This window comes from Salvelinus alpinus, chromosome 3 (assembly GCF_045679555.1).
Source record: "Salvelinus alpinus chromosome 3, SLU_Salpinus.1, whole genome shotgun sequence".
In the NCBI taxonomy this organism is placed as follows: Eukaryota; Metazoa; Chordata; class Actinopteri; order Salmoniformes; family Salmonidae; genus Salvelinus; species Salvelinus alpinus.
In genome coordinates this window covers 23,683,997-23,708,410 of record NC_092088.1, presented here as the reverse complement: position 1 = coordinate 23,708,410, position 24,414 = coordinate 23,683,997, and the positions used below count along the sequence as shown (strand labels likewise).

The 24,414-nt window shown below is 40.5% G+C and overlaps 2 protein-coding genes across 2 annotated transcripts; both read right to left on the bottom strand.

The window, feature by feature from the left end:
• Positions 1 to 430: 430 nt before the first annotated feature.
• LOC139570352 (interleukin-21 receptor) lies at positions 431 to 11,376 on the bottom strand. The gene is made up of 8 exons (XM_071392170.1): positions 11,174 to 11,376; positions 10,004 to 10,148; positions 9,486 to 9,688; positions 8,031 to 8,191; positions 7,777 to 7,945; positions 7,578 to 7,665; positions 7,390 to 7,468; positions 431 to 7,296 (listed from the first exon to the last, which is right to left on the bottom strand). The coding sequence occupies exons 1-8, from the start codon at positions 11,241 to 11,243 to the stop codon at positions 6,874 to 6,876; spliced, it is 1,338 nt and encodes a 445-aa protein (XP_071248271.1). The 5' UTR covers positions 11,244 to 11,376; the 3' UTR covers positions 431 to 6,873.
• A 2,001-nt stretch (positions 11,377 to 13,377) lies between these two features.
• LOC139570346 (tubby protein homolog) lies at positions 13,378 to 24,206 on the bottom strand. The gene is made up of 12 exons (XM_071392161.1): positions 23,974 to 24,206; positions 23,382 to 23,538; positions 22,876 to 23,118; positions 22,483 to 22,611; positions 21,619 to 21,765; positions 20,020 to 20,189; positions 19,611 to 19,772; positions 19,279 to 19,391; positions 18,974 to 19,088; positions 18,751 to 18,849; positions 18,397 to 18,568; positions 13,378 to 18,113 (listed from the first exon to the last, which is right to left on the bottom strand). Exons 1-12 carry the CDS (start codon positions 24,013 to 24,015, stop codon positions 17,980 to 17,982), a joined length of 1,683 nt encoding a protein of 560 aa, XP_071248262.1. The 5' UTR covers positions 24,016 to 24,206; the 3' UTR covers positions 13,378 to 17,979.
• Positions 24,207 to 24,414: the final 208 nt, after the last annotated feature.

Sequence of the window (24,414 nt, the reverse complement as noted above, 5' to 3'; positions counted from 1 at the left end):
ATATTTTGTACAGATGTTTGTTTGATCATCATGATACAGTAAAACATCACACTTCATCAAGAAATTTTTTGATTTTTCGATTTTTGACTTGAGTGGATGTATTTTGTTTACATGATAATGATCAAAATACAGTATATTTGCACCTTTTTTTTTTTACGCAAAACATTTTAAAACAGAAATTGAGGTTATCCAATGAGTAAGAATGAACACAATGTCCATAGATGAAGAGGAAATGCAGCTTATATACAATATATTTTCTTGCCTCTTCCATCCTGACGCGTATCTGTCAGGCACAATATACCTGAAGACAAGGACTGGAGACAAGCAATCACCATCAAGCAGGTTAGAATATACTGGTGGTTAACAAATGCTGACGTGGAAATGTTTTAATGGCTGTAACCGACAACCCTCTCCCCCAAAAACTATTAAAGACACTCAATATATCATTTTATTGAGATAGTATATTAAACCATGTTTGAACATCACCATACAGAGTAAGACATCACACTTGATTTCCAGATTATTGAGGTAAAATTGAAAGAACATGATTATAATATAGCATATTTGCACCAGAGGTTGGTGGGAGGAGCTTCAGGAGGACAGGCTCATTGCAGTGAGCTGTTACGATGAGCCTGGCCTCAAAGCTCCAGCCGTCTCTGATTTGCACTTTACAAAAACATTTTAAAACAAGAATTGAGGATTTTATTATCCCAGTAAGAATAAACACGTTTGTTTATGATGAGCAAATGCAGTGTATTTACAATGACTTTTCTAGCCTATATTGTATTCAATTATTTATATATGCACTAGATTACTGATAGGGGGCGCTGTGTTAATCTACCTTGCCTCCATCTTGCCACTCCCCTACCATTGTAAAACATTTTGGAAGCTATAGAAATGCTTTTAATGACAAAAAAATTTGCTTTTCTTTCAAGAACAAGGAGATTACCAAGTGACCCCAAACTTTTGAACGGTAGTGTATATTTTATATTTGAGATTCTTCAAAATAGCTACCCTTTGCCTTAATGACAGCTTTGCACACTCTTGGCATTCTCTCAACCAGTGTCATAAGGTAGTCACCTGAAATGCATTTCAATGAACAGGTGTGCCTTGTTAAAAGTTATTTTGTGGAATTTCTTTCCTTCTTAATGTGTTTGAGCCAATCATTTGTCTTGTGACAAGGTAGGGGTGGTATAGAGGAGATATCCCTTTCTGGTAAATGGCCAAGTCCATATTATGGCAAGAACAGCAGTCAATGCAGAACATTTCAAGAACTTTGGACATTTCTTCAAGTGCAGTCGCAAAAACCATCAAGCGCTATGATGAAACTGACTCTCATGAGGACCGCCACAGGAAAGGAAGACTCAGAGTTACCTCTGCTGCAGAGGATAAATTCATTAGACTTACCAGCCTCAGAAATTGCAGCCCAAATAAATACTTCGCAGAGTTCAAGTAACAGAGACATCTCAACATCAACTGTTCAGAGGAAACTGTGTGAATCAGGCCTTCATGGTCTTATTGCTGTGAAGAAATCACTACTAAAGGACATCTATAAGAAGAAGAGACTTGCTTGGGGCAAGAAACACGAGCAATGGACATTAGACCCGTGGAAATCTGATCTGATGAGTCCAAATGTGACATTTTTGGTTCCAACCGCCGTGTCTTTATTAGACGCAGAGTAGGTGAACGGATGATCTCCGCATTAGATAACATTTTATTTGTCACATACACGTGTTAGCAGGTGTTATTGCGGGTGTAGCGAAATGCTTGTGTTTCTAGCTCCAACAGTGCAGTAATATCTAACAAGTAATATCTAACAATATACACAAACTAAAGTATAGGAAAGGAACTAAGAATATATCAATATCTGGACAAGCAATGTCAGAGCGGCATAGACTAAGATACAGTAGAATAGGATAGAATACAGTATATACAGTTGAAGTCGGAAGTTTACATACACCTTAGCCAAATAAATTTAAACTCAGTTTTTCACAATTCCTGACATTTAATCCTAGTAAAAATTCCCTGTCTTAGGTCAGTTAGGATCACCACTTAATTTTAAGAATGTGAAATACCAGAATAATATTAGAGAGAATGATTTATTTCAGCTTTTATTTTTTTCATCACATTTCCAGTGGGTCAGAAGTTTACATACACTCAATTAGTATTTGGTAGCATTGCCTTTAAATTGTTTAACTTGGGTCAAACGTTTTGGGTAGGCTTCCACAAGCTTCCTACAATAAGTTGGTGTGAATTTTGTCCGATTCCTCCTGTCAGAGCTGGTGTAACTGAGTCAGGTTTGTAGGCCTCCTTGCTCGCACACGCTTTTTCAGTTCTGCCCACACATTTTCGATAGGTTTGAGGTCAGGGCTTTGTGATGGCCACTCCAATACCTTGACTTTGTTGTCCTTAAGCCATTTTGCCACAACTTTGGAAGTATGCTTGGGGTCATTGTCCATTTGGAAGACTCATTTGCGACCAAGCTTCAACTTCCTGACTGATGTCTTGAGATGTTGCTTCAATAAATCCACATAATTTTCCATCCTCATGGTGCCATCTATTTTGTGAAGTGCTCCAGTCCCTCCTGCAGCAAAGCACCCCCACAACACGATGCTGCCACCCTCGTGCTTCATGGTTGGGGTGGTGTTCTTCAGCTTGCAAGCCTCCACCTTTTTCCTCCAAACATAACGATGGTCATTATGGCAAACAGTTCTATTTTTGATTCGTCAGACCAGAGAACATTTCTCCAAAAAGTACGATCTTTGTCCCCATGTGCAGTTGCAAACCATAGTCTGGCTTTTTTATGGTGGTTTTGGAGCAGTGGCTTCTTCCTTGCTAAGAGGCCTTTCAGGTTATGTCAATATAGGACTCGTTTTACTGTGGATATAGATACTTTTGTACCTGTTTCCTCCAGCATCTTCACAAGGTCCTTTGCTGTTGTTCTGGGATTGATTTGCACTTTTCGCACCAAAGTACGTTCATCTCTAGGAGACAGAATGCGTCTCCTTCCTGAGCGGTATGATGGTTGTGTGGTCCCATGGTGTTTATACTTGCGTACTATTGTTTGTACAGATGAACGTGGTACCTTCAGGCGTTTGGAAATTGCTCCCAAGGATGAACCAGACTTTTGGAGGTCCACAATTTCTTTCTTAGGTCTAATTTCTTTTGATTTTCTCTTTAACCAAAGAGGCACTGCGTTTGAATGTAGGCCTTGAAATACATCCACAGGTACACCTCCAATTGACTCAAATGATGTTAATTAGCCTAACAGAAGCTTCTAAAGCCACATAATTTTCTGGAATTTTCCAAGCTGTTTAAAGGCACAGTCAATTTAGTGTATGTAAACTTCTGACCCACTGGAATTGTGATGCAGTGAATTATAAGTGAAATAATCAGTCTGTAAACAATTGTTGGAAAAATTACTTCTGTCATGCACAAAGTAGATGTCCTAACCGACTTGCCAATACTATAGTTTGTTAACAAGAAATTTGGGGAGTGGTTGAAAAACGACTTTTAATAACTCCAACCTAAGTGTATGTAAACTTCCGACTTCAACTGTACATATGAGATGAGAAATGCAAAATATGTCAACATTATTAAAGTGGCCAGAGAGGGACACAGTTCAGAGGATTCATGACAGGGACCGGAAAATACTAAGGTAACACTTTACCTAGAACCAACAGGTAGACTGTATGTCTTAATGCATTGAGACTTTTCACAGGAATGTAGTATATAAACCAGGATATAGAATGAGACTTTTCAAAGGAATGTATTATATGAACCAGGATATAGAATGAGACTAGTAGCTGCAAGAAGCCTAGTGGTTAGAGCGTTGGGCCAGTAACCGAAAGGTTGCTGGATTGAATCCCTTAACTGACAAGGTAAATATTTGTCGTTCTGAACAAATCAAATCAAATTTTATTGTTCACATACACATGGTTAGCAGATGTTAATGCGAGTGTAGCGAAATGCTTGTGCATCTAGTTCTGACAGTGCAGTAATATCTAACAAGTAATCTAACAAATTCACAACGACTACCTTATACACACAATGTAAGGGGATGGAATAAGAATATGTACTGTACATATAAATATAAATATATGGATGCGTGATGGACGTGTGGCATAGGCAAGATGCAATAGATGGTTTAAAATACAGTATATACATATGAGATGAGTAATGTAGGATATGTAAACATTATTAAAGTGGCATTATTTAAAGTGAGTAGTGATACCTTTATTAAATCCATTTATTAAAGTGGCCAGTGATTTGAGTCTGTATGTTGGCAGTCTGATGGCCTTGAGATAGAAGCTGTTTTTCAGTCTCTCGGTCCCAGCTTTGATGCACCTGTACTGACCTCGCCTTCTGGATGATAGCGGGGTGAACAGGCAGTGGCTCGAGTGGTTGTTGTCCTTGATGATCTTTTGGCCTTCCTGTGACATCGGGTGCTGTAGATGTCCTGGAGGGCTAATAGTTTGCCCCCGGTCATGCGTTGTGCAGACCGCACCACCCTCTGGAGAGCTCTGCGGTTGTGGGCGGTGCAGTTGCCGTACCTGGCGGTGATACAGCCCGACAGGATGCTCTCGATTATGCAACTGTAAAGGTTTGTGAGGGTTTTAGGTGACAAGCCAAATTTCTTCAGCCTCCTGAGGTTGAAGAGGCATTGATGCGTCTTCTTCACCACCCTGTCTGTGTGGGTGGACCATTTCAGTTTGCCTGTGATGTGTACGCCGAGAAACTTAAAACTTTCCACTTTCTCCACTACTGTCCCGTCGATGTGGTTAGTGGGGTGCTCCCTCTGCTGTTTCCTGAAGTCCACGATCATCTCCTTTGTTTTGTTGACATTGAGTGAGAGGTTATTTCCCTGACACCACACTCCGAGGCCCCTCGCCTCCTTCCTGTAGGTTGTCTCGTCGTTGTTTGTAATCAAGCCTACAACTGTAGTGTCGTCTGCAAACTTGATGATTGAGTTGGAGGCGTGCATGGCCACGCAGTCATGGGTGAACAGGAAGTACAGGAGAGAGCTGAGAACGCACCCTTGTGGCGCCCCAGTGTTGAGGATCAGCGGGGTGGAGATGTTGTTTCCTACCGTCACCACCTGGGGGTGGACCATTAGAAATTCCAGGACCCAGTGGCACAGGGTGCCGGTCAACACTCAGGGTCTCAAGCTTAATGATGAGTTTGGAGGGTACTATGGTGTTGAATGCTGAGCTGTAGTCAATGAACAGCATTCTTACATAGGTATTCCTCTTCTCCAGATGGGATAGGGCAGTGTGCACTGTGATGGCGATTGCATTGTCTGTGGACCTATTGGGGGTAAGCAAATTGGAGTGGGTCTAGGGTATCAGGTAGGGTGGAGGTGATATGATCCTTGACTAGTCTCTCAAAGCACTTCATGATGACAGAAGTGAGTGCTACAGGGCAATAGTCATTTAGTTCAGTTACCTTAGCTTTCTTGGGAACAGGAACAATGGTGGCCATTTTGAAGCATGTGGGGACAGCAGACTGGGATAGGGATTGATTGAATATGTCCATAAACACACCAGCCAGCTGGTCTGCGTATGACCTGAAGATGCGGCTAGGGATGCCGTCTGGGCCGGCAGCCTTGCGAGGGTTAACAAGTTTAAATGTTTTACTCACGTCGGCCACAGAGAAGGAGAGCCCACAGTCTTTGGTAGCCATGACGGTGGCACTGTAATGTCCTCAAAGCATGCAAAGAAGTTGTTTAATTTGTCTGGGAGCAAGACGCTGATGTCCGCGACGGGGCTGGTTTTCTTTTTGTAATCCGTGATTCTCTGTAGATCCTGCCACATTCGTCTCGTGTTTGAGCCGTTGAATTGCGACTCTACTTTGTCTCTGTACTGACACTTTGCTTATTTGATTGCCTTGCGGAGGCGCATGTGTGGTTCCCACCGTGAAGCATGGAGGAGGAGGTGTGATGATGTGGGGGTGCTTTGCTGGTGACACTGTCTGTGATTTATTTAGAATTCAAGGCACACTTAACCAGCATGGCTACCACAGCATTCTGCAGCGATACGCCATCCCATCTGGTTTGCGCTTAGTGGGACTATCATTTGTTTTTCAACAGGACAATGACCCAACACACCTCCAGGCTGTGTAAAGGCTATTTGACCAAGAAGGAGAGTGATGGAGTGCTGCATCAGATAACCTGGCCTCCACAATCACCTGACCTCAACCCAATTGAGATGGTTTGGGATGAGTTGGACCGCAGAGTGAAGGAAAAGTGGCCAACAAGTGCTCAGCATATGTGAGAACTCCTTCAAGATTGTTGGAAAAGCATTCCAGGTGAAGCTGGTTGAGAGAATGCCAAGACTGTGCGAAGCTGTCATCAAGGCAAAGGGTGGCTACTTTGAAGAATCTCCAATATAAAATATATTTTGATTTTTAAAAAAAATAATTGGGTTGCTACATGATTCCATATGTGTTATTACATAGTTTTGATGTCTTCGCTATTATTCTACAATGTAGAAAATAGTTTAAAAAAATAAAAAACCTTGAATGAGTAAGTGTGTCAAAACATTTGACTGGTAAATTGAATCCCTTGAATCAATTTACCCTTGAATCAATTTACCCAATGTACCCTAAATTGAATCAATTTACCCTTTGACTGGTAAATTGAACATTTGACTGCTTGCTACAGACGTTTTCGTGAGACGACCGATTTTCGGGATGTCTCCTGGTCTGACTAACAGCGCCGTAGCTCTGCCAGTTTCCACCGCAGATGTGGAAGGGAGACATGGGCGGATCTGGGGGATTGAGATGCAGCCCATACAAAAAACATATCTCTAGCTTAAACTGACGGATTTTGACGGGGATTTTGTATTATGTTGCTTAGATTGACGCACCGGTGCGTCAATAGACTCTAGGGGTAACTTCCTGACAATTCCCAGTGTCTGATAGGGTGCAGTAGTCACTGCTGCAGTACACGTTGCTGTACCAGGCACTCTCCCGCTCCAGAGATGTGGTGCTGTGCAGCCAACACCCCGAGTCTGCTTCGATGGTGCTCTCTGGCTCACTCAGAGACACACTCTTCAGTGGGCCTCTGGGTGCCAGGAGTGGTGACCCCAGAGATACAGCATAAGCAATGCCCAGGAAAAGTGCATCAGACGCTGGGTTAGACAGGTTGTCGCTGGGGCCCTCCTGGATCATGTGATGGGGCACCAGTGAGGAGTGGTCATCATCCAGGACCGCTATGGTCTCAGTCAGGGTGTCGATTTGCAGGGTTTCCTCTGTCTTGAGTAAGTCTGCCCCAGAGCCTGGGGTCACAACCCAGCTCTACAACCACAATCACCACAGAGTGTGTTAGTGTAATGTTCACGTCTCATTGAGAAGTATTAATGCATCAAGGGTGACATAAGACTTCCTTACCCTGAAGTCCCCCTCACAGTCAGCGTAAAGGGACTGGAAGTATGGTGCTGGAGTTGGGATGAAGGTGGATTTATTCAACCTGCAATATATGAGAAGTTTCCACACCCCATGAATTACATGATACAAGACATGCAGCTGTTCTTCCACCCACTGTAGATGTCACCAAAGGTAAGGTCATCCAAACGTACCTTACAATTGGAATGTAGCACAGAATTAGCAGTACTGGAACCAGCACACATAAGATGGCAGTAAATGTGTTTGTTGGAAGTTCTCCGACTAAGGGTACAAAGAACATTGGAACAGCATTAGCCTGAAGAAACACAGAACAGGCAAGGTGTGGGCTCAAATTGTTCTGGTAAAGTTCGTAATGTCTTGACGGAACCATACCTTTTTGTGTGGGATCAGTCCTCCAATGAACCTCCGATGCCCATTCACTCCACTGGCCTTGATACGGTTGTTGGTTGGGGATGGACCTCACGTTACCAGTGTAGTCTGTGTCTGGCTCAAAATTTTCATTGTTCACTGAGATGTTAGTTGAGTGGTGAACTTCGACAACCTGTGGGGAAAAATACGAGGAAATAGATCCATTTATTCTCCGGCTTTATTTTAGAAACATCTTTAGCAGTATTTGAGTGTCTTACGTTGCCTTGGTGTCCACTTCTGTAGTACCAGAATTGGTACTTCAGGTTGTCAGTCAGAAGATTGCCAAATTGTAAATATTTCTCATAGCTACTCATCCAGGTAACACAGTATTGACTTGACATCCGGTTGACGGTGAGATTGATTGGTGCATTGGGTTTGACTGGGGAGAGAAAGACACTTATGTCAAAGATTTGGGATGGAATTAAAGTGTCCACAAAAAGAAAAGCTTCCCGCGGCCGGTCTGCTCATTAGACAGCATTAAGCGGTTGTCTACGGCAGCAGATTGACGAGGGCGGCATTTTCTGAGCTAAACTGACCAAGACGCACCTCCAACAACAACATATATAATCTCACAATAATTCTGCCCAGGTTTAGGTGAGCGCTGATGCCGCCCTGTGATAAGCAGTGTCCATTCCTAGCGCGCCTATCCAGGGTGCTGTTGGAGAGACGCATCGCTGCGCCGCTCCACCGTCGTTCCGCAAAAAAAGAATCTAACATAAATCATGTAGCAGATATAGGATATGGTTGAAAGAGTATGTAGCCTTTTCTTTAGCCCACAGGCTGGAGATAAAATGTATGACAATGTAATGAGATGGACACTTTTTATATCATGCAGGTTTCTCTGATCAAATAGCCTAACCTAAATGGTGCTCAATCAAATACAAAATGCGCTGTTATGTTAACAAACATCATATCCTACAAACAGGACAGGTCAAGGTAAAATGGATAATATGGAATGGACAACCACAACTGTTGTCCAAGAGTTTCACCCCATTGTCATGATCAGTGGTTTCAAGTTTGTATAAGTATCCAAACATAGACATCTATAAATGACTTATTTTCAACTTTCATTCAGAACGAAAAATGAGCATGATTCCAACGTCTGGAAAATACGTATTTTCAACATCTGGAAAATAAGTATTTTCAACTTTTATTCAGAACCCCAAAATTAACCTGATGTCAACGTCCTGGAAAATATGTATTTTAAACATATGAAAAATATCTTTTCACTTTTCATTCAGAACCTAAATTGAACCTAACTTCAACGTCTGGAAAATACGTCTTTATGACATATTTTCAACTTAATTTTGCTTACTGGGACTATTCTAGTTTTGGGGGGGCAGCATTTTTTGGTCTAGCCTAAGGCGGCAGAATTGCAAGGACTGGCCGGTTATGCTTTACTTTACAGTGCACTTATTACTGTGTAATGATTCCTGTAATTACAGTGTACCAAGTATTGTAATTATTCATTATTACGCTGTAATTACAATACTTCTTATACTGTAATTACTTGAGTAGTTGCACAGTAATAATGACACTGTAAAGTAAAGTGTTACCTAGCTTCCCGAACCAACAATTTCAACAAGTAGCTATGCTTGTCAATTGAAGTTTGCATATAGGGTAGGCATATCACAAAGTCATGTTTGTATTGTAATACTGTAAAAAGCACGTACTATGCTTTACTGGCATGTATTCCTCATCCAGCAAGGTGACGCTTATTTGTCTATTGCTTCTGTTGTGATAGAGAGTGATCTTAAATCTTGAAGTGTCAAAAAAAAAATCTGACTCCTCATCAGGATCTGGATCAACAGCAGAATCAGGATGGGAAGTGTCCAATGAACAGGAGTAATTGCCATTGGTTTTCCTCAGCTTCCCACTGTGTAATGAGTGGAAGTGAACAGGAAAAAAAGAAAGCAGGAATCAATATAAAGTTATAACATATCATTTACACATATTGCCTCAGTGTGTAATGTGTATACAGTGGTTCTTAACCTGGGGTACATGGCCTATCCACAGGGGGTACTTGGGAAGACTAATAAGAACATAGCCCACTGCTAAAATGCACATGAGGTTACTTAGTCGGTACTCCAGACTAGGTGTACATTAACCAAAAAAGGTTGAGAACCACGATACTAATACATTTAAATGAATGTACAAACATTTTAGCAATATGAAATAGTGGGGTTCTCACCCATCAAATACCGTCCCGAAAGAGAGGTCCTCAATGCGCAGCCAGTAAGAGGACTGGTCTGTATGAGCAACCTCTGGCAGGATGCTCAGGGAACAGTTAATGGTGAACAGGTAATCACTTACACAGTCAAGGCTATATTCATGACCTGGAAGAGTCCACATGAAATACAACTGTATAAGCACTGAAACACACACAATGGTGCTTTACACCTGGGTTTCACAAACTCAGTCCTGGGGCCCCCCCTGGGTACACGTTTAGTTTTTTACCCTAGCACTATACAGCTGATTCAAATAATCAAAGCTCAATGATGAGTTGGTTATTTGAATAAGATGTGTAGTGCTAGGGAAAAAACCAAAACGTGCACCAAGGGGGAGCCTCAGGATTGAGTTTGGGAAACCCTGCTACACCACAATATCCTTATCTCACACACCACAGAGAAATACGCCATTCACACATAAATTCAACACAATATGTCAAATATATAAATTATATGTTTTGATGCACTGTAGGATTAAACAGAGGTGTGACCAAATTAATACGCTTCCTTATAAAGAAATACAAAATGTATTTAGCAAAGAATGAATTACATGTATGTTATATCGCATTTATTTCACACAGAATCTGTAATGGCTTGCAAACCATTACAGGCTACACACAGATACCCTCAACTTACAATAGTCATCAGTCAATATTACATTTATTTGATAATCGAGCAAATTATGCTAATATTTTGTTTCTCATATTTAAAGTTGATAATTTATTCTCCAAATTGTTTAACCGTAAACCCATGCCATTTATTGTTATATATATTTTTTAAAACAATTTACCTAAACCTGACACAGGTGATGGTGATAAGTGAGTTAATTAACACAAAGCTTATAAAAAAGAGGCGAGTTCAGCAGGACACAACGTTTTGGAATGTTCAGATAGAAATATGTTACGTAGAACAAACATGCATCTCTGACATGTAGAACAAAGGAGTCATGTCTGCTCTATTCATGGCATTTCTGTCTGCAACATTCGACAACGTTTAGCAACTGAACGTGGCCCATGTGTGTGCCAGGTTTTTCAAACGGGTATGTCTTGTAGGCTTCTGCTAATGTGGTGTTATACAAGCAGTAGAACTGTTAATTAAGTTAGATAAATGTTAATTGTAAATTAGGTGTTTACCTGTTGTGGTATGATTCCCATTCAGGCAGACGATACTGTAAGACAGGACAATGGTGAGGAGCAGCCACATACTTCTGTATTCCCTGGGACACGTCTGTTGTTAACATTGATCAGGTATGGCATTACGTTGCTCTACTTCGACCTGACCTGGTCTTGTACCAAAGGAGCTTGACAGGTCTCTATGACAAAATAACTTGATGCCTGAAACTGAAAGTGGGAGGAGGATCCAGATTGTGACTTTATTCTGATAGCTATCACCCTCCGCTGTCATATGAGGTAGAGGATGTGTTTTTTTTTTATAAGAGCAGTTTGTGGGGGACTTGAAGAGTTGATTAAGTGGGTGGTGTGCTGCGTAACCATCATTCAACTTTAAATAGATTCAACACTAGCATACAGTGTAAAATGTGTAGAGCAAAGAGCTATTGAGTTGACAGTTGCCTGCTTTAATTAAGAGTTTATCATCCACTTTGTTTAAATAATATCCATATTTAATTAAATAAAAAATGTTCTGTTGACCTTTGACATTTAGTTTGGTTATAATGATAATTAACTGTGTGCTCTTTTTTGTAGACAAGCCTGATATTCCTCTATTCTTGGTGGGAATTACGTAAGCAATAATAACATTGATCATACTGTCTGTATTACTATATACTTACATTCAGTCTCTTACCAATAAACAAACTTCTGTAACTACCCATGGTAATTGCAGTGAGGGGAGTGTTCCTGTTCGAATGACTGTGATCTGTATCTTTAATCTATTCTTGTCACCACAGTATCTTCAGTCTCTTCTTGCCGCTTCATTATCTCAGCCATCGTGCCATGCCAAGGCTGCTTGTTTGTGAAGATACAAAGATGATATTGGATAAAAAAGCTTCACAAACCTAATGTGCCTTCTTAATAAGTGTATAATGATGGCATGCATGACAGTATCATCGAACATCTGACATCAATTACATTGTACTAATGAGGACATAGTCATTAGTATAATCATCAAGGTTTCAGCCAAAAACTCATAATTGTGTATTTATATATTTTCATATGTATATGGCACTGGATAAGAGGAATGAGCACATATTGTAGTAGAAATAAAGATATAGAATAAGAAGGAGATGCTTGCGCTCTGTAGAGAGCGGGGATGTGTGAGTGAAATAGCGTGAGTAAATGTGTTTTTGTGGTGGTGCATGATTCTACACTGAACCAAAATATGAACCCAACATGTAAAGTGTTAGTCCCATGTTTCATGAGCTGAAATAAAAAATAAATATTTATTTTTATTTCACCTTTATTTAACCAGGTAGGCCAGTTGAGAACAAGTTCTCATTTACAACTGCGACCTGGCCAAGATAAAGCAAAGCAGTGCGACACAAACAACAACACAGAGTTACACATGAAATAAACAAACGTACAGTCAATAACACAATATAAAAAAAAGATCTCCCTCGCCCTCCATTTGGCAAATCTGACCATAATTCTATCATCTTGATTCCTGCTTACAAGCAAAAATTAAAGCAGGAAGCACCAGTGACTAGATCAATAAAAAAAGTGGTCAGATGAAGCAGATGCTAAGCTACAGGACTGTTTTGCTAGCACAGACTGGAATATGTTCCAGGGTTCCTCCGATGGCATTGAGGAGTAAACCACATCAGTCATTGGCTTCTGGGAACACCTAATCAAATGGCACCCAGACTATTTTAATTACTTGTTACTTTTATTTCTTATTCTTATCTGTATTTTTTTTAAACTGCATTACTGGTTAGGGGCTCGTAAGTAAGCATTTCACTGTAAGGTCTACCTGTTGTATTCGGCGCATGTGACTAATAATATTTGATTTGAGTATATCTGGCACTCTCTTAGGTTCTTTCCCCAGTCAGTATTGTTCCTGTGTTTATGCGTAGACTCTACTGTTATGTTGTCTCGTTCCATGTTTGTTGTTTATTTAAATGTTTCACCTGCCCCTGCTTCTCGACTCTCAGCGTCTCCGTTACTCTCTGGATTAGAGCGTCTGCTAAATGATTCAAATGTAAAAAATGTAAAACGACCCAGTTCTTCCATGACCTGCATACTCACCAGACATGTCACCCATTGAGCATGTTTGGGATGCTCTGGATCAACATGTAACGATAGTCGTCGGGAGAAGGAGAGGAGGACCAAAGTGCAGCGTGGTACGTATTCATAATACTTTTAATCAAGATGAATACACGAACAAAAACAACAAAACGACCAACGAACAGTTCTGACAGGTGCAACAAACACTAACCAGAAAATAACCACCCACAAACAAGTGGGAAAACAGGTTACCTAAGTATGGCTCTCAATCAGAGACAATGATAGACAGCTGCCTCTGATTGAGAACCATACCAGGCCAAACACATAGAAATAGAAAACCTAGACCTACAACATAGAATACCCACCCACATCACACCCTGACCAAACTAAAAATAGAAACATACAAAGCAATCTACGGTCAGGGCGTGACACAACATGTAAGTTCCAGTTCCTGCCAATATCCATCAACTTCGCACAGCCATTATTGAGGAGGAGTGGGACAACATTCCACAGGCCACAATCAACAGCCTGATCAACTCTATTTAAAGGAGATGTGTCGTGCTGCATGAGGAAAATGGTAGTCATGCCCCTACTTTTTTTTTTTTTACGGTATCGGTGACCAACAGATGCATATCTGTATTCCCAGTCATGTGAAATCAATAGATTAGGGCCTAATGAATTTATTTCCTTATATGAACTCCGTAAAATCTTTGAAATAGTTGCATGTTGCATAATTGATTTAGTTCAGTGTATACAGAAGATAAGTGCAGATACAGAGCTCCTGGTCATGTGACTGACTGAGTGACCTTTCTTCTGTGTCAAAGTTGGTCATATCTGACTATCATCGAGTTTGTATATACACATTGACACACATAGTGAACACATAATGACAGTGTTGTGTTAGTTCACCTGTTACATCACTGAGCTATCTAAAGAGTCATACTGTGTATATATAGAGAGTTGGGCCAATGCGGTTTCAGTCTGATAGTTGCGAGCGAGCCACTTTCTCCTACATAGACGTTGCTAAGTGATAATTGATGCTTCCGCTTTGCGCTGTTTATTTCTGATAGGTTTTGAAAACTATGAAGATGTCCAGTAAAGACAGATTTATTGACACCACAACACAGTACAGACTTAGATACACATTATCCTGAATGCTAATCAATAACAACGTCTGCTAAATTCGCTGCTCGGTTTTGCTTGTTTACAGCAGGTCATTTCATATGGAATTATCAGACTCGCTCTCGTATTGTTACGTCACCAACATTTCGAGAATAAAGACGTTAACATGGCAGCCATTCTAAAACCTGACCGAACTCTCTCTCTATGTGGTTGTGATCTAAACTTGTGAATTGACTCCTTATTTTTAGGGATAAGAGTTTTTCCTGACCATGTGACCTCACCAGGAAAAACTCCTGTCCTAAAGTGAGAGAGATTAGTAATTGACAATAATAGGTAATACACTTTTTTTTTTACAGGGAGGCAAGAAAAATAAACGAATATCCTCACCATACAGCAAGCAAACTGGGATAACCAATGTCACTTGGGCCTAAATCATGGTAACCTAAGTTTGTGAGCAACTTTCACTAATCATGTGACAAGTTTGTGGCAGAAGAACAGTAGAGGTTATTAGGAAACACTTTTATCTCACAGGAAGATTCTTATAAATGTCTTCAGTCATCATTGCCAATATTATTGTCAGTTCAAACTAAACATCATTAACACAGGAAGTGTGTTTCTTTATTGAGAGGAAAGGCATCTTTTTACTCCGCAGACAACGTCTAAAGTTAGTTTTGGTATAAGGTTTCACTCAGAAACAGAATAGATAGGCTACATCAGAAAACGTGTTTTGTGGTCAAATTAATTTACCACAGGGCTTAACTGTGGCCTATTCTTATATCTGTGAAACTCAATTGCTCTCTACGTTCAACAATACAGTAAGTGCTGAAAGCTTGACTGTTATCACTATCGAAATTACTTTTGTAACTGTCGTGCAAGAGGAGAAATCATGAGTCATTGGTTTTATCTACATCTGAATCTGTTGGATGTAGTGTTTCCAGATCAGCAGTGAAGATTGGTAATTTATTAAGTTCTTTGACTAAAAGTATTTCCGTCCTTGACTGCGATAAAGAGACCGAAAGGAGATAGTGGGGAGAGAAGATACTAACTTGCTGTACAAAAAAACATCAACACAGAGTAATGGGTTTACAAGACGTTTTATACCATGGCTATAATTTAACACATTTAACACATTTGTCCCTAGAAATGTGTTCATTTACAGGTAGACATGCATTCAACATCCACTGAAGTAGCTAGTAAGTTTACTAGATAGCTCATTGGTTCCCAAACTGTGGGGCGCGCCCCTGCCTTTTTTTTTACGGAACTCAGTCTGGCTTTACATTTTCTCTTGAAAGTTATAATAGTAGAATGCACAAGGTGTCATTTTGAAATTGGGTAATGCATCATCAGTTTTCCTCTTGTCAAACCAGTCATTGCATACCTTAGAGAGCTATAATGTGAAAATTACATTTTCAGTTGGTGGCACCAGCCCATAATTTGGTCGTACCAAACTTTTGTTGCAGCATCACGCAATAGGACAAAATGACCAGCCATTTTAAAAAGACGTTCACAGTGCTACTGAGATGATATGATTCAGAATACAAGTTATTTCATCTAACATAAATCATTAAAAAAAAAGCCTTTTGTGAACTAACGCTCGCACTTGACTCTTGTCCCTCATACTAGCTCTGACTTCGCTGAAAGCTACTTTATTGAGGAAAAATGTATTTACTTACTATGACTGTGATACAGTATGTGGTTGTCCCACCTAGCTGTCTTAAGATGAATGCACTATCTGTAAATCGCTCTGGATAAGAGCGTCTGCTAAATGACTAAAATGTCAACGGAAAATGGAACATGTCCAAGCAGGAATGCATGATCAATATATTTTGATGTGCACCCTAAACCAGTGATTGTCATGAATGGGATGACAATTAGTCTATTGTTGCTATATTCTACTCTCAAAATAGGGCTCCAGAACTGCAGATGTATTTTGTTAAGTAGATATAAATTTGCTTACATCTATTATGTGTACAAATATCACATAAGCTAATTCATTTGTAAACTCAAAATGCATTAGTTAGATAGCTAAATATAATATGCTGGTAGTTAGTTGTGTAATTGATTAATCTAACAGTAATTGTAATTTCCTAAAAACTTTGCAGCATACCCAATAATTTATATATAGGCCTATGCAATCACCGCAAATGGCACATGCGAACTTCCTGCACTCCACTCCGTATATCTCAAAGATATAGCCTACCAGATAGTTTGGTTAAAAACTGTGCTTAAACAGTCAATATTGAGAGTTGAGAAATAAATGTAATACCTTTCAGAAAGCTTAGACCTTCCTCTCTCCAGCAGTCACAACAGCTTCTAAACTTTTATTTTCTCGCAATTGAATTTTGAAATGTTACAATCAGTATGCATTTTGCTCTCCAACTAACCTACTTGGGAGCAGCAAGGGAGAAACAAGCACAGGGCAGATCTGACAATTTCATTCAGGGATCAGAAAAATAGTGCACTTTAGATTTGACCAAATCATGGTTTTTGCCGCCCCCAAATATAACGTTTTGAGAGAAGTGAAGTGACCAGCTAGAAATGGCAGCTCGCACCGATGCAACCAATTAAAATGTAACTCGCAAAGCCAAGTCAAAACCCAGATAACAAATGTTGTTTCTGGGAACGTTTTGGGAAGGTTCTTTTTCTAAGAACCAAAGGAGAACCTTTAGGCAACGTTATGGAAACGTTCGCTGGAAAGATCTCAAAATGCGACTAAATGGTTGCAGTCTAGAGCCCTGCAGCTGCCATGATACACAGCTGCCATGAGTATACAAAACATTAAGGACACCTGCTCTTTTCATGACATAGACTAACCATTTGAATCCAGGTGAAAGCTATGATTCTTTATTAATGTCACTTGTTAAATCCACTTCAATGAGTGTAGATGATTCCTGTGTGTATCAAGAATGGTCCACCACCCAAAGGACATTCAGACAATTTGACAAAACAGTTGGAAGCATTGGAGTCAACATGGGCCAGCATCCCTGTTGAATGCTTTCGACACCTTGTAGAGTCCATGCTCTTACGAATTGAGGCTGTTCTGAGAGCAACAGGGGTGGTGTTCCTAATGTTTGGTATACTCAGTGTATATTGCACATATGAGATTATGTGGAATGTAGAAAAAAATTAAATTAAATTGAATACGTTACACTTTTGATAATGTGGAGTGGAGCGGAGCCTTAAGACTGCAATCAATATTAAATAAATGAATTGGACATATTTCTTATACATATTTCTTACAAAAATGTTTCAGTTCAAATAAGATCAAATAGCCTGCACAAAACAGGTATGCTGTGCAACATTGTCATTCTAGTGAAGTTACATCTACCAGACATCTAAGCACAATATATAAATCAGAGGACCTAGTTGCTGTTTTTCCATTGTTTTTCGGATAACATTTAGGAATATGTGTTCCTTATTGAGACTGAATCATAACCTATACTCAATGATGTTGATTAGTTGTTACATTTTTTCCCCAAAATCTAAAAAATACTTTTTGTAATCTCAGGTGTTGAAAAATGTCAAACTCTTATCCAATACTACCTGGAATGCACATTGACAATTAATACTGTGATAGAACTGTAATGGTAAGCCATTAATGCTCTGCTTCTGCTTGATTGAGTTGTCCACACTTGGTATCACTCACAAGCCAGTTTGCCATCGAAGGAGGAGAGCGTGATGGCGAAGGCCTGCAGGGGACACATAGGGAAGCTATAGTCCATGGAGAATACGTCCTCTGCCACCCGGCCAAACTGCATCACAATGTAGTCCTCTGGAAGGGAGTGTAATTGTCCCATAGTCAGCAGGGTGGTGGGGAGTTGGATAGCAGTACATCATAAAAGGGTTAGTTGGCATTGGTTGGTGAATGAAGTGAATGATGAGCTATCATAGCTATGATATCATAGCTACACTTTGCAACTTCTAACTTAATTCAAATTAAGGCATATTTAAGCCACTACATGCAGAAATATAAAAAGGGTATTCTAAGACAGTTTATAGCCAATCAGGTGGCCTAAAGCACCTCTATTTCTCAGCAAACAATGGCCCCATCTTACCGTTGTCAGGGTGAACGATTTGGAAGTTTTTGACGGAGGCCTGTGTGACGCGGCCGTGGAAATTGAGCACGTAGGACTGTGTCTGTTCGTTCCAGCTGGGGGACTTGTTCATGAGGCACACTAGGTTGTCAGTGTTACCATTCTCATAGCGGGAGAGCAGAGACTCTATATCCTGAGAGATAACAGTAGATGAAGGAGAGTGTGGTAAACAGACTGTCCGTACCATATCTTTATTTAAAATAGGTACTCATTCTATTTTCTCATTCTACTCTGCATCATATTTATTGGTTTAGTGGCCTGATGAATTTAACCTTAGGTCTCAATCTCAGGAGTCTTAGGTCTCCATAAACATACACTTTTTGGGCGAATGCACACTCTCTCATCATTCTCCATCATGCCAGGAATAACCACCGTCATTTTCCTGGGGCCTTTGAAACCTAGAACATTCTTCTCCTGAAAGACAAAAATACAGAAGAGAAGGTCATAGTTATTGGTCGGATTTATTTTTATCAGGAGGCAAAGGCCTACAGTAAATTAAGGAAGTCATTGTAAAGATGTAAAATTAGGTTTGACTCACATAACAGATTGCGGCAAGCTCTTGCCGAACTGACTCACACTCTTTGACGAAAGGCTTCTTATCAGGGTTATCCCCGCCGTCAAACACTGTGAATTTGGTGCCTAGCACATTTGATCTGAAAGAGATTGCTCATACGATTTACATAGTACTGTGAAGTTAAACAGAAGAACGGGACAGATGGACACAATAAATAAACAGACAGACAGACAGAATGGAAAAAAATACTAAACTAAATTAAAAGTTGGTCACAATTTTTATTTTATTTTTAAGTATGGTTGAACATAGATCGGTTGGAGGTTAGTTACCTTAGTTTGCCTATATAACTGTCTGTGTCTCTGGAAAGTTCTGTTGGATCAATGGAAATTAGATAATTGGAGGTTTTGCACTTCTTCCTCTTCCTGCCTGCCATTAAAAACACCTGAGAGAGGTAGAGAGAAAGAGGGGTATTTAGGGAGGATGGAGGGAGGAATCAAGAATGGACAATGAGAAAACAGCAGTTACATGAGTGCAGTTATTCTGATGATCAAACTGCCATAAAGGCTGCCCAATCATATACAGCACAAGGAAAGACTTGCAACAAGAGCATTCACATTGGCCAGCCATATATTCCATTGAACATTTTCTTTAGTACCCTTACCCTCTTCCCATCCTCCTTCTCCATATGGAGATAGTAAGTGGGGTACATTCCTTTCTCCACGCCCCGCCTGTCCCGAGTGATTCTGCACTGGATTGTTGTATCTCTAGGGGCTGGATGCAGGGCAAACTTTTCAAGATCTTCAACTGAGACAGGAGTTGTCACCTGAGAGACAGAGACAGGAAGGAAATGGGAAGGGTAGGGAGAGGGAGGGAGAGAGAAGAAAGAGGAAGAGATAGGAGGAAAGATGTTGATCAATGATTTTTTTCAGACATAAATTGTCTGAATGAAAGAGACATTTATAAGGTAATGGCTACCACATCTAGGTTAAAGGGATGGTAAATGGACAAACACTGGTCTTTTAAATGGACAAACACTGGTCTTTTAGAGTGACGTTTTATCACACTCTTACTCTTCCAATGTTGTCGTCACTGTCTGAGGTGTCCTGCTGCCTGTAGTTGGAGTTAAGCAGTGCGAGATTGGCTTTCTCAGCTTTTTTTAGCTTTTTTTGAGTTTTCTCTTTTTTCTCTCTTTCAAGAATTTCATCTTCCTCCCTCTCATTGTCACTTATTTGGCACCTTGCTGTAGCAGTGGAAACAACACATTCAAAGTTATTTCATGTAAACAAAGAGGAAACTCTTTGCAGTATACCGGTAGGTTAGTTTAGTTTATACCGGTAATTGTACACTGAACAAAAATATAAACACAACATTTGCCTCATGCAGCGCGACATATCTCCTTTGCATAGAGTTGATCATGCTGTTGATTGTGGCCTGTGGAATGTTGTCCCACTCCTCGTCAATGGCTGTGCGAAAATGCTGGATATTGGCGGGAACTGGAACACGCTGTCGTACACTTCAATCCAGAGCATCCCAAACATGCTCAGTGGGTTACATGTCTGGTGAGTATGCAGGCCATGGAAGAACTGGGAAATACTCAGCTTACAGGAATCGTGTACAGATTCTTGAGACATGGGGCCTTGCATTATCATGCTGAAACATGGGGTGACGGCGGCGGATGAATGGCAGGACAATGGGCTTCAGAATCTCATCACGATATCTCTGTGCATTCAAACTGCCATCGATAAAATGCAATTGTGTTCGTTGTATGTAGCTTATTGCTGCTCATACCATAACCCCACCGCCACCATGGGGCACTCTGTTCACAACGTTGACATCAGTAAACTGCTCGCCCACACAATGCCTTGCACACTGACTGCCATCTGCTCAGTACAGTTGAAACCAGGATTTATCCATGAAGAGCACACTTCTCCAGCATGGCAGTGGCCATTGAAGGTGAGCGTTTGCCCACTGAAGTCGGTTACGACCCCGAACTGCAGTCAGGTCAAGACCCTGGTGAGGACGACGAGCACGCAGATGAGCTTCCCTGAGACAGTTGCTGACAGTTTGTGCAGAAATTCTTCGGTTGTGCAAACCCACAGTTTCATCAGCTGTCCGGGTGGCTAGTCTCAGCCGATCCGGCAGGTGAAGAAGCTGAATGTGGAGGTTCTGGTCTGGCGTGGTTACATGTAGTCTGCGGTTGTGAGGCCGGTTGGACGTACTGCCAAATTCTCTAAAATGACATTGGAGGCAGCTTATGGTAGAGAAATTAACATTCAATTCTCTGGCAACAGCTGTGGTGGACATTCCTGCAGTCAGCATGCCAATTGTACTCTCTCTCAAAACTTAAGACATCTGTGGCATTGTGTTGTGTGAAAAAACTGCATATTTTAGAGTGGCCTTTTATTGTCCACAACACAAGGTGCACCTGTGTAATGATCATGCTGTTTAATCAGCTTCTTGATATGTCACACCTGTCAGGTGGATGGATTATCTTGGCAAAGGAGAAATGCTCACTAACAGGGATGCAAACCAAAATTGAGAGAAATAAGCTTTTTGTGCATATAGAACATTTCTGGGATCTTTTATTTCAGCTCATGAAACACAGGACCAAACCTTTACATGTTGCGTTTATATTTTTGTTCAGTATACCTTGAAAAAGTAAGACTCACATGTGTTGAGGTGTTGTTTTTTCTTGGGTGTTCCTGGGATGGGGCTTTTTGACCAATCCTTTCTCTCGCCATCACTGTCCCATTCTGGCGTTTCAAACTCTACTACTGAATCTATCTGAATGGCTGGAGACTTAGTGATAGTGTTTGCTGGAAATTGAGAGAAATATAAAAATATGGTAATGCTGAAAGGTAGTAATGAAATGTGTTATAAAAGATTTAGTGTTGCCCTGCATATTGTGTAAAGTATGTAGCTACAGCATCCAATAACTTTGCAGTCACATCACACTTTGTTCTGAATATGTTGTGTTTTTCTGGAAATCACATCTACTAGTTAGTCACAAGAAACAGATTAAAGCAGCCAGATCTCTTATGCATTTACAGAACAGGAAGAGAATGAGTTATACAGTACATGACTTCGGGTACTTTTTAAGGTTCGTCCAAGTGCATTGCTGCTAGTTCTAGAGTACATCAGTTTGATAGGACGACAACAAACGTGCTTGATCAATGGGTTATAGACATACACCTTGCCCTCCTGAAGAGGATCAGAATACCTGGGTCTATCTGGCTCGGTTCCGTACCCGATGCCCACTGAACAGGGCAGTCATGCTATCGTAAGCCATTTACTGTTTGCCCTTTCATAGCACAACAGTGGCATTGGAGCCAAAGTTACGTCTCAAGGGGCAAGGCCTACAGATGCCTTTAGCTGTAACTCACATTCTTCTATAAAACACCAACCAATGACAAAGCCTTCAAAACCAAGCCTTCTGAGCAAGCATTTGTAACCATGTCTGCGCACATCTCAGATACGGTGGCAGAGGTTATCATCACACATTCAGCATGGTGTATGACATTTGTATCTCTCACCCTCTTGTTCATCAGTCTTGTTTTTTTTCTCTTTACTTGGGGTGTGTCCTTTCAATTTGTCCTTCTTAGTTTTTTTCTCTCGCTTCTCCTTCTCTTTCTCCTCTCCCTTCTCCTCATTCTGTTCTAACTCTAAAACATTAGACAGAATAGTATTTTTTTACTACATTTTGAGGAGGACCATCTTCCTATTCCTCCTTGAGGAAGCCTCCTCTGACAAACAATCACAGATACGCATACACACACAGCAAACATACAGCAAAAATACACAACACACACGATATCCTGTGTGTGTCATGTGTGTGTCGTGTATTTTGCTGTGTGTTTGCTGCTGTGTTTGCTGTGTGTGTGTGTGTGTGTGTGTGTGTCATATCTCATAGGATAAAATTATCTCACGTTTTGCTTGCGCCTTCTCCTTTTTCACACCTTTCTCTTTCTTCTCCTTCTCTTTTTTTTTCACTTCTGCTGGGCCTTCATTTTCTGTACTAAGTTTAGGCTTTGGCTGGCTGTCAATTTCCACGTCCATAGTTTTGGTGATGATGGGTTTCTCGGGGGGCATCTCATCTGTAGCATCAGTGGTTTTTAGGCTGAGCTCTCCCAGAGTAATTTCCTCCAGTGGATTATCATGGGCCTCTTCAGCTGAAGAGCATAACATGGCCATTACAAGTCAGACATACAGTACTAGATGGTTATTGGTAAATTATGTACAACTAATAGTTCTCGCCTCATCTTGACAGAGGTTATAACCATTCAACAATATTTTATTCTTGATAAGAATGGTGTCAATATGGGGGCATGTATTTGGAAGGCTGATAATGCAGCCAACACAGTTGTATGACTGTTCTGTGTTTCAGTATACTGTATTGTGAGAGTACTATACATTGAGGGTTCATATCACCAACCATTTAAGGAGTTGTTGCTCTGGGATTGAGTAATCAACAGGTCTGTGTCATCTGCTCCAGTCTTCTGCTTGCTTTTCTTGGGTCGAGCGTCCCTATTGGCTGTGACCATTTGGGTATCGGCCCTCCTTCTCTGCTGCTTCTTCATCAAAAGGGAACGCTGAGGGAGATTCTGGGCTTAATCTTAATTCCAAGATTGCATCAATGTTCTGCCTCTCCATCGGGTTCAAAAACACAACAACCACTTGTATCACTTTCAAAAGAAGTTGACCTATTTCTTTGATTAGCCTATATGAAAGGGTAACTAAGAGTTAATTCTTATTGTAAGATTGTCATGTTTCATCTACACCGCTAAATGTAACATGTTACATTGTTTCAATATTCACAATTTAAACTACACATGACTTTCTTTCGAATAGGTTAAATTGAGGTTTATATAGACTAGTATCTAGAGAGACTGGTTGCTTTTATTTGGCATATACACAGGATCTGTACACCACACATTTGGTGACATTTGCCTTTATTACACAATATTGTCATGAATGTCAGTTTAGAGGAAGTCATCTGAATTATAGTATCATTTTGATTTCCTTACCTGATTGTCCAGCTTCAGTTGACGCAATTCTGGGTCCTCCATGGCTAAAGTAATTGTACTGTAAATAAGACTCCAATAAGACCGCTAATGACCGTCTGCTGAGGAGAAGATACCACACTCTCTCAATAGATTTAACTGGACAAATGTGCAGCCTGCAGACAAATAATACAACTAATACGCACAGACAGATTCTCAACGTTAAAACATGAAACGTGTTTCATTCTATCTCTATCTCTCGCCGTCTGGCATAAGCATATGCACCTGCATGCAACAGAAGGTAAAGTGGATTAAGAGGGATAATGTTCTTAAACTCCATGGCATAGCACATGCAGTATGGACTGGTGAGTGGTGACAGAGCTGACCAGTGACAAATAACATTGAGTCATTGAAAGAGTCAAGTTTAATGTGTAAGAAGAAACATAAATGCATTAAAAAAAACTT

Coding starts and splice junctions, on each gene's coding strand:
- LOC139570352 (XM_071392170.1), bottom strand. CDS start 11,243: ATGTGGCTGCTCCTCACCATTGTCCTGTCTTACAGTATCGTCTGCCTG. Junction 9,689..10,003: donor TTCGGGACGGTATTTGATGG/GTGAGAACCCCA, acceptor CTCATTACACAG/TGGGAAGCTGAGGAAAACCA. Junction 8,192..9,485: donor ATACATGCCAGTAAAGCATA/GTACGTGCTTTT, acceptor TTCTCTCCCCAG/TCAAACCCAATGCACCAATC.
- LOC139570346 (XM_071392161.1), bottom strand. CDS start 24,015: ATGGAGGACCCAGAATTGCGTCAACTGAAGCTGGACAATCAG. Junction 19,392..19,610: donor AGAAGGAGGATGGGAAGAGG/GTAAGGGTACTA, acceptor TACCTCTCTCAG/GTGTTTTTAATGGCAGGCAG. Junction 18,850..18,973: donor AGCTTGCCGCAATCTGTTAT/GTGAGTCAAACC, acceptor TTTGTCTTTCAG/GAGAAGAATGTTCTAGGTTT.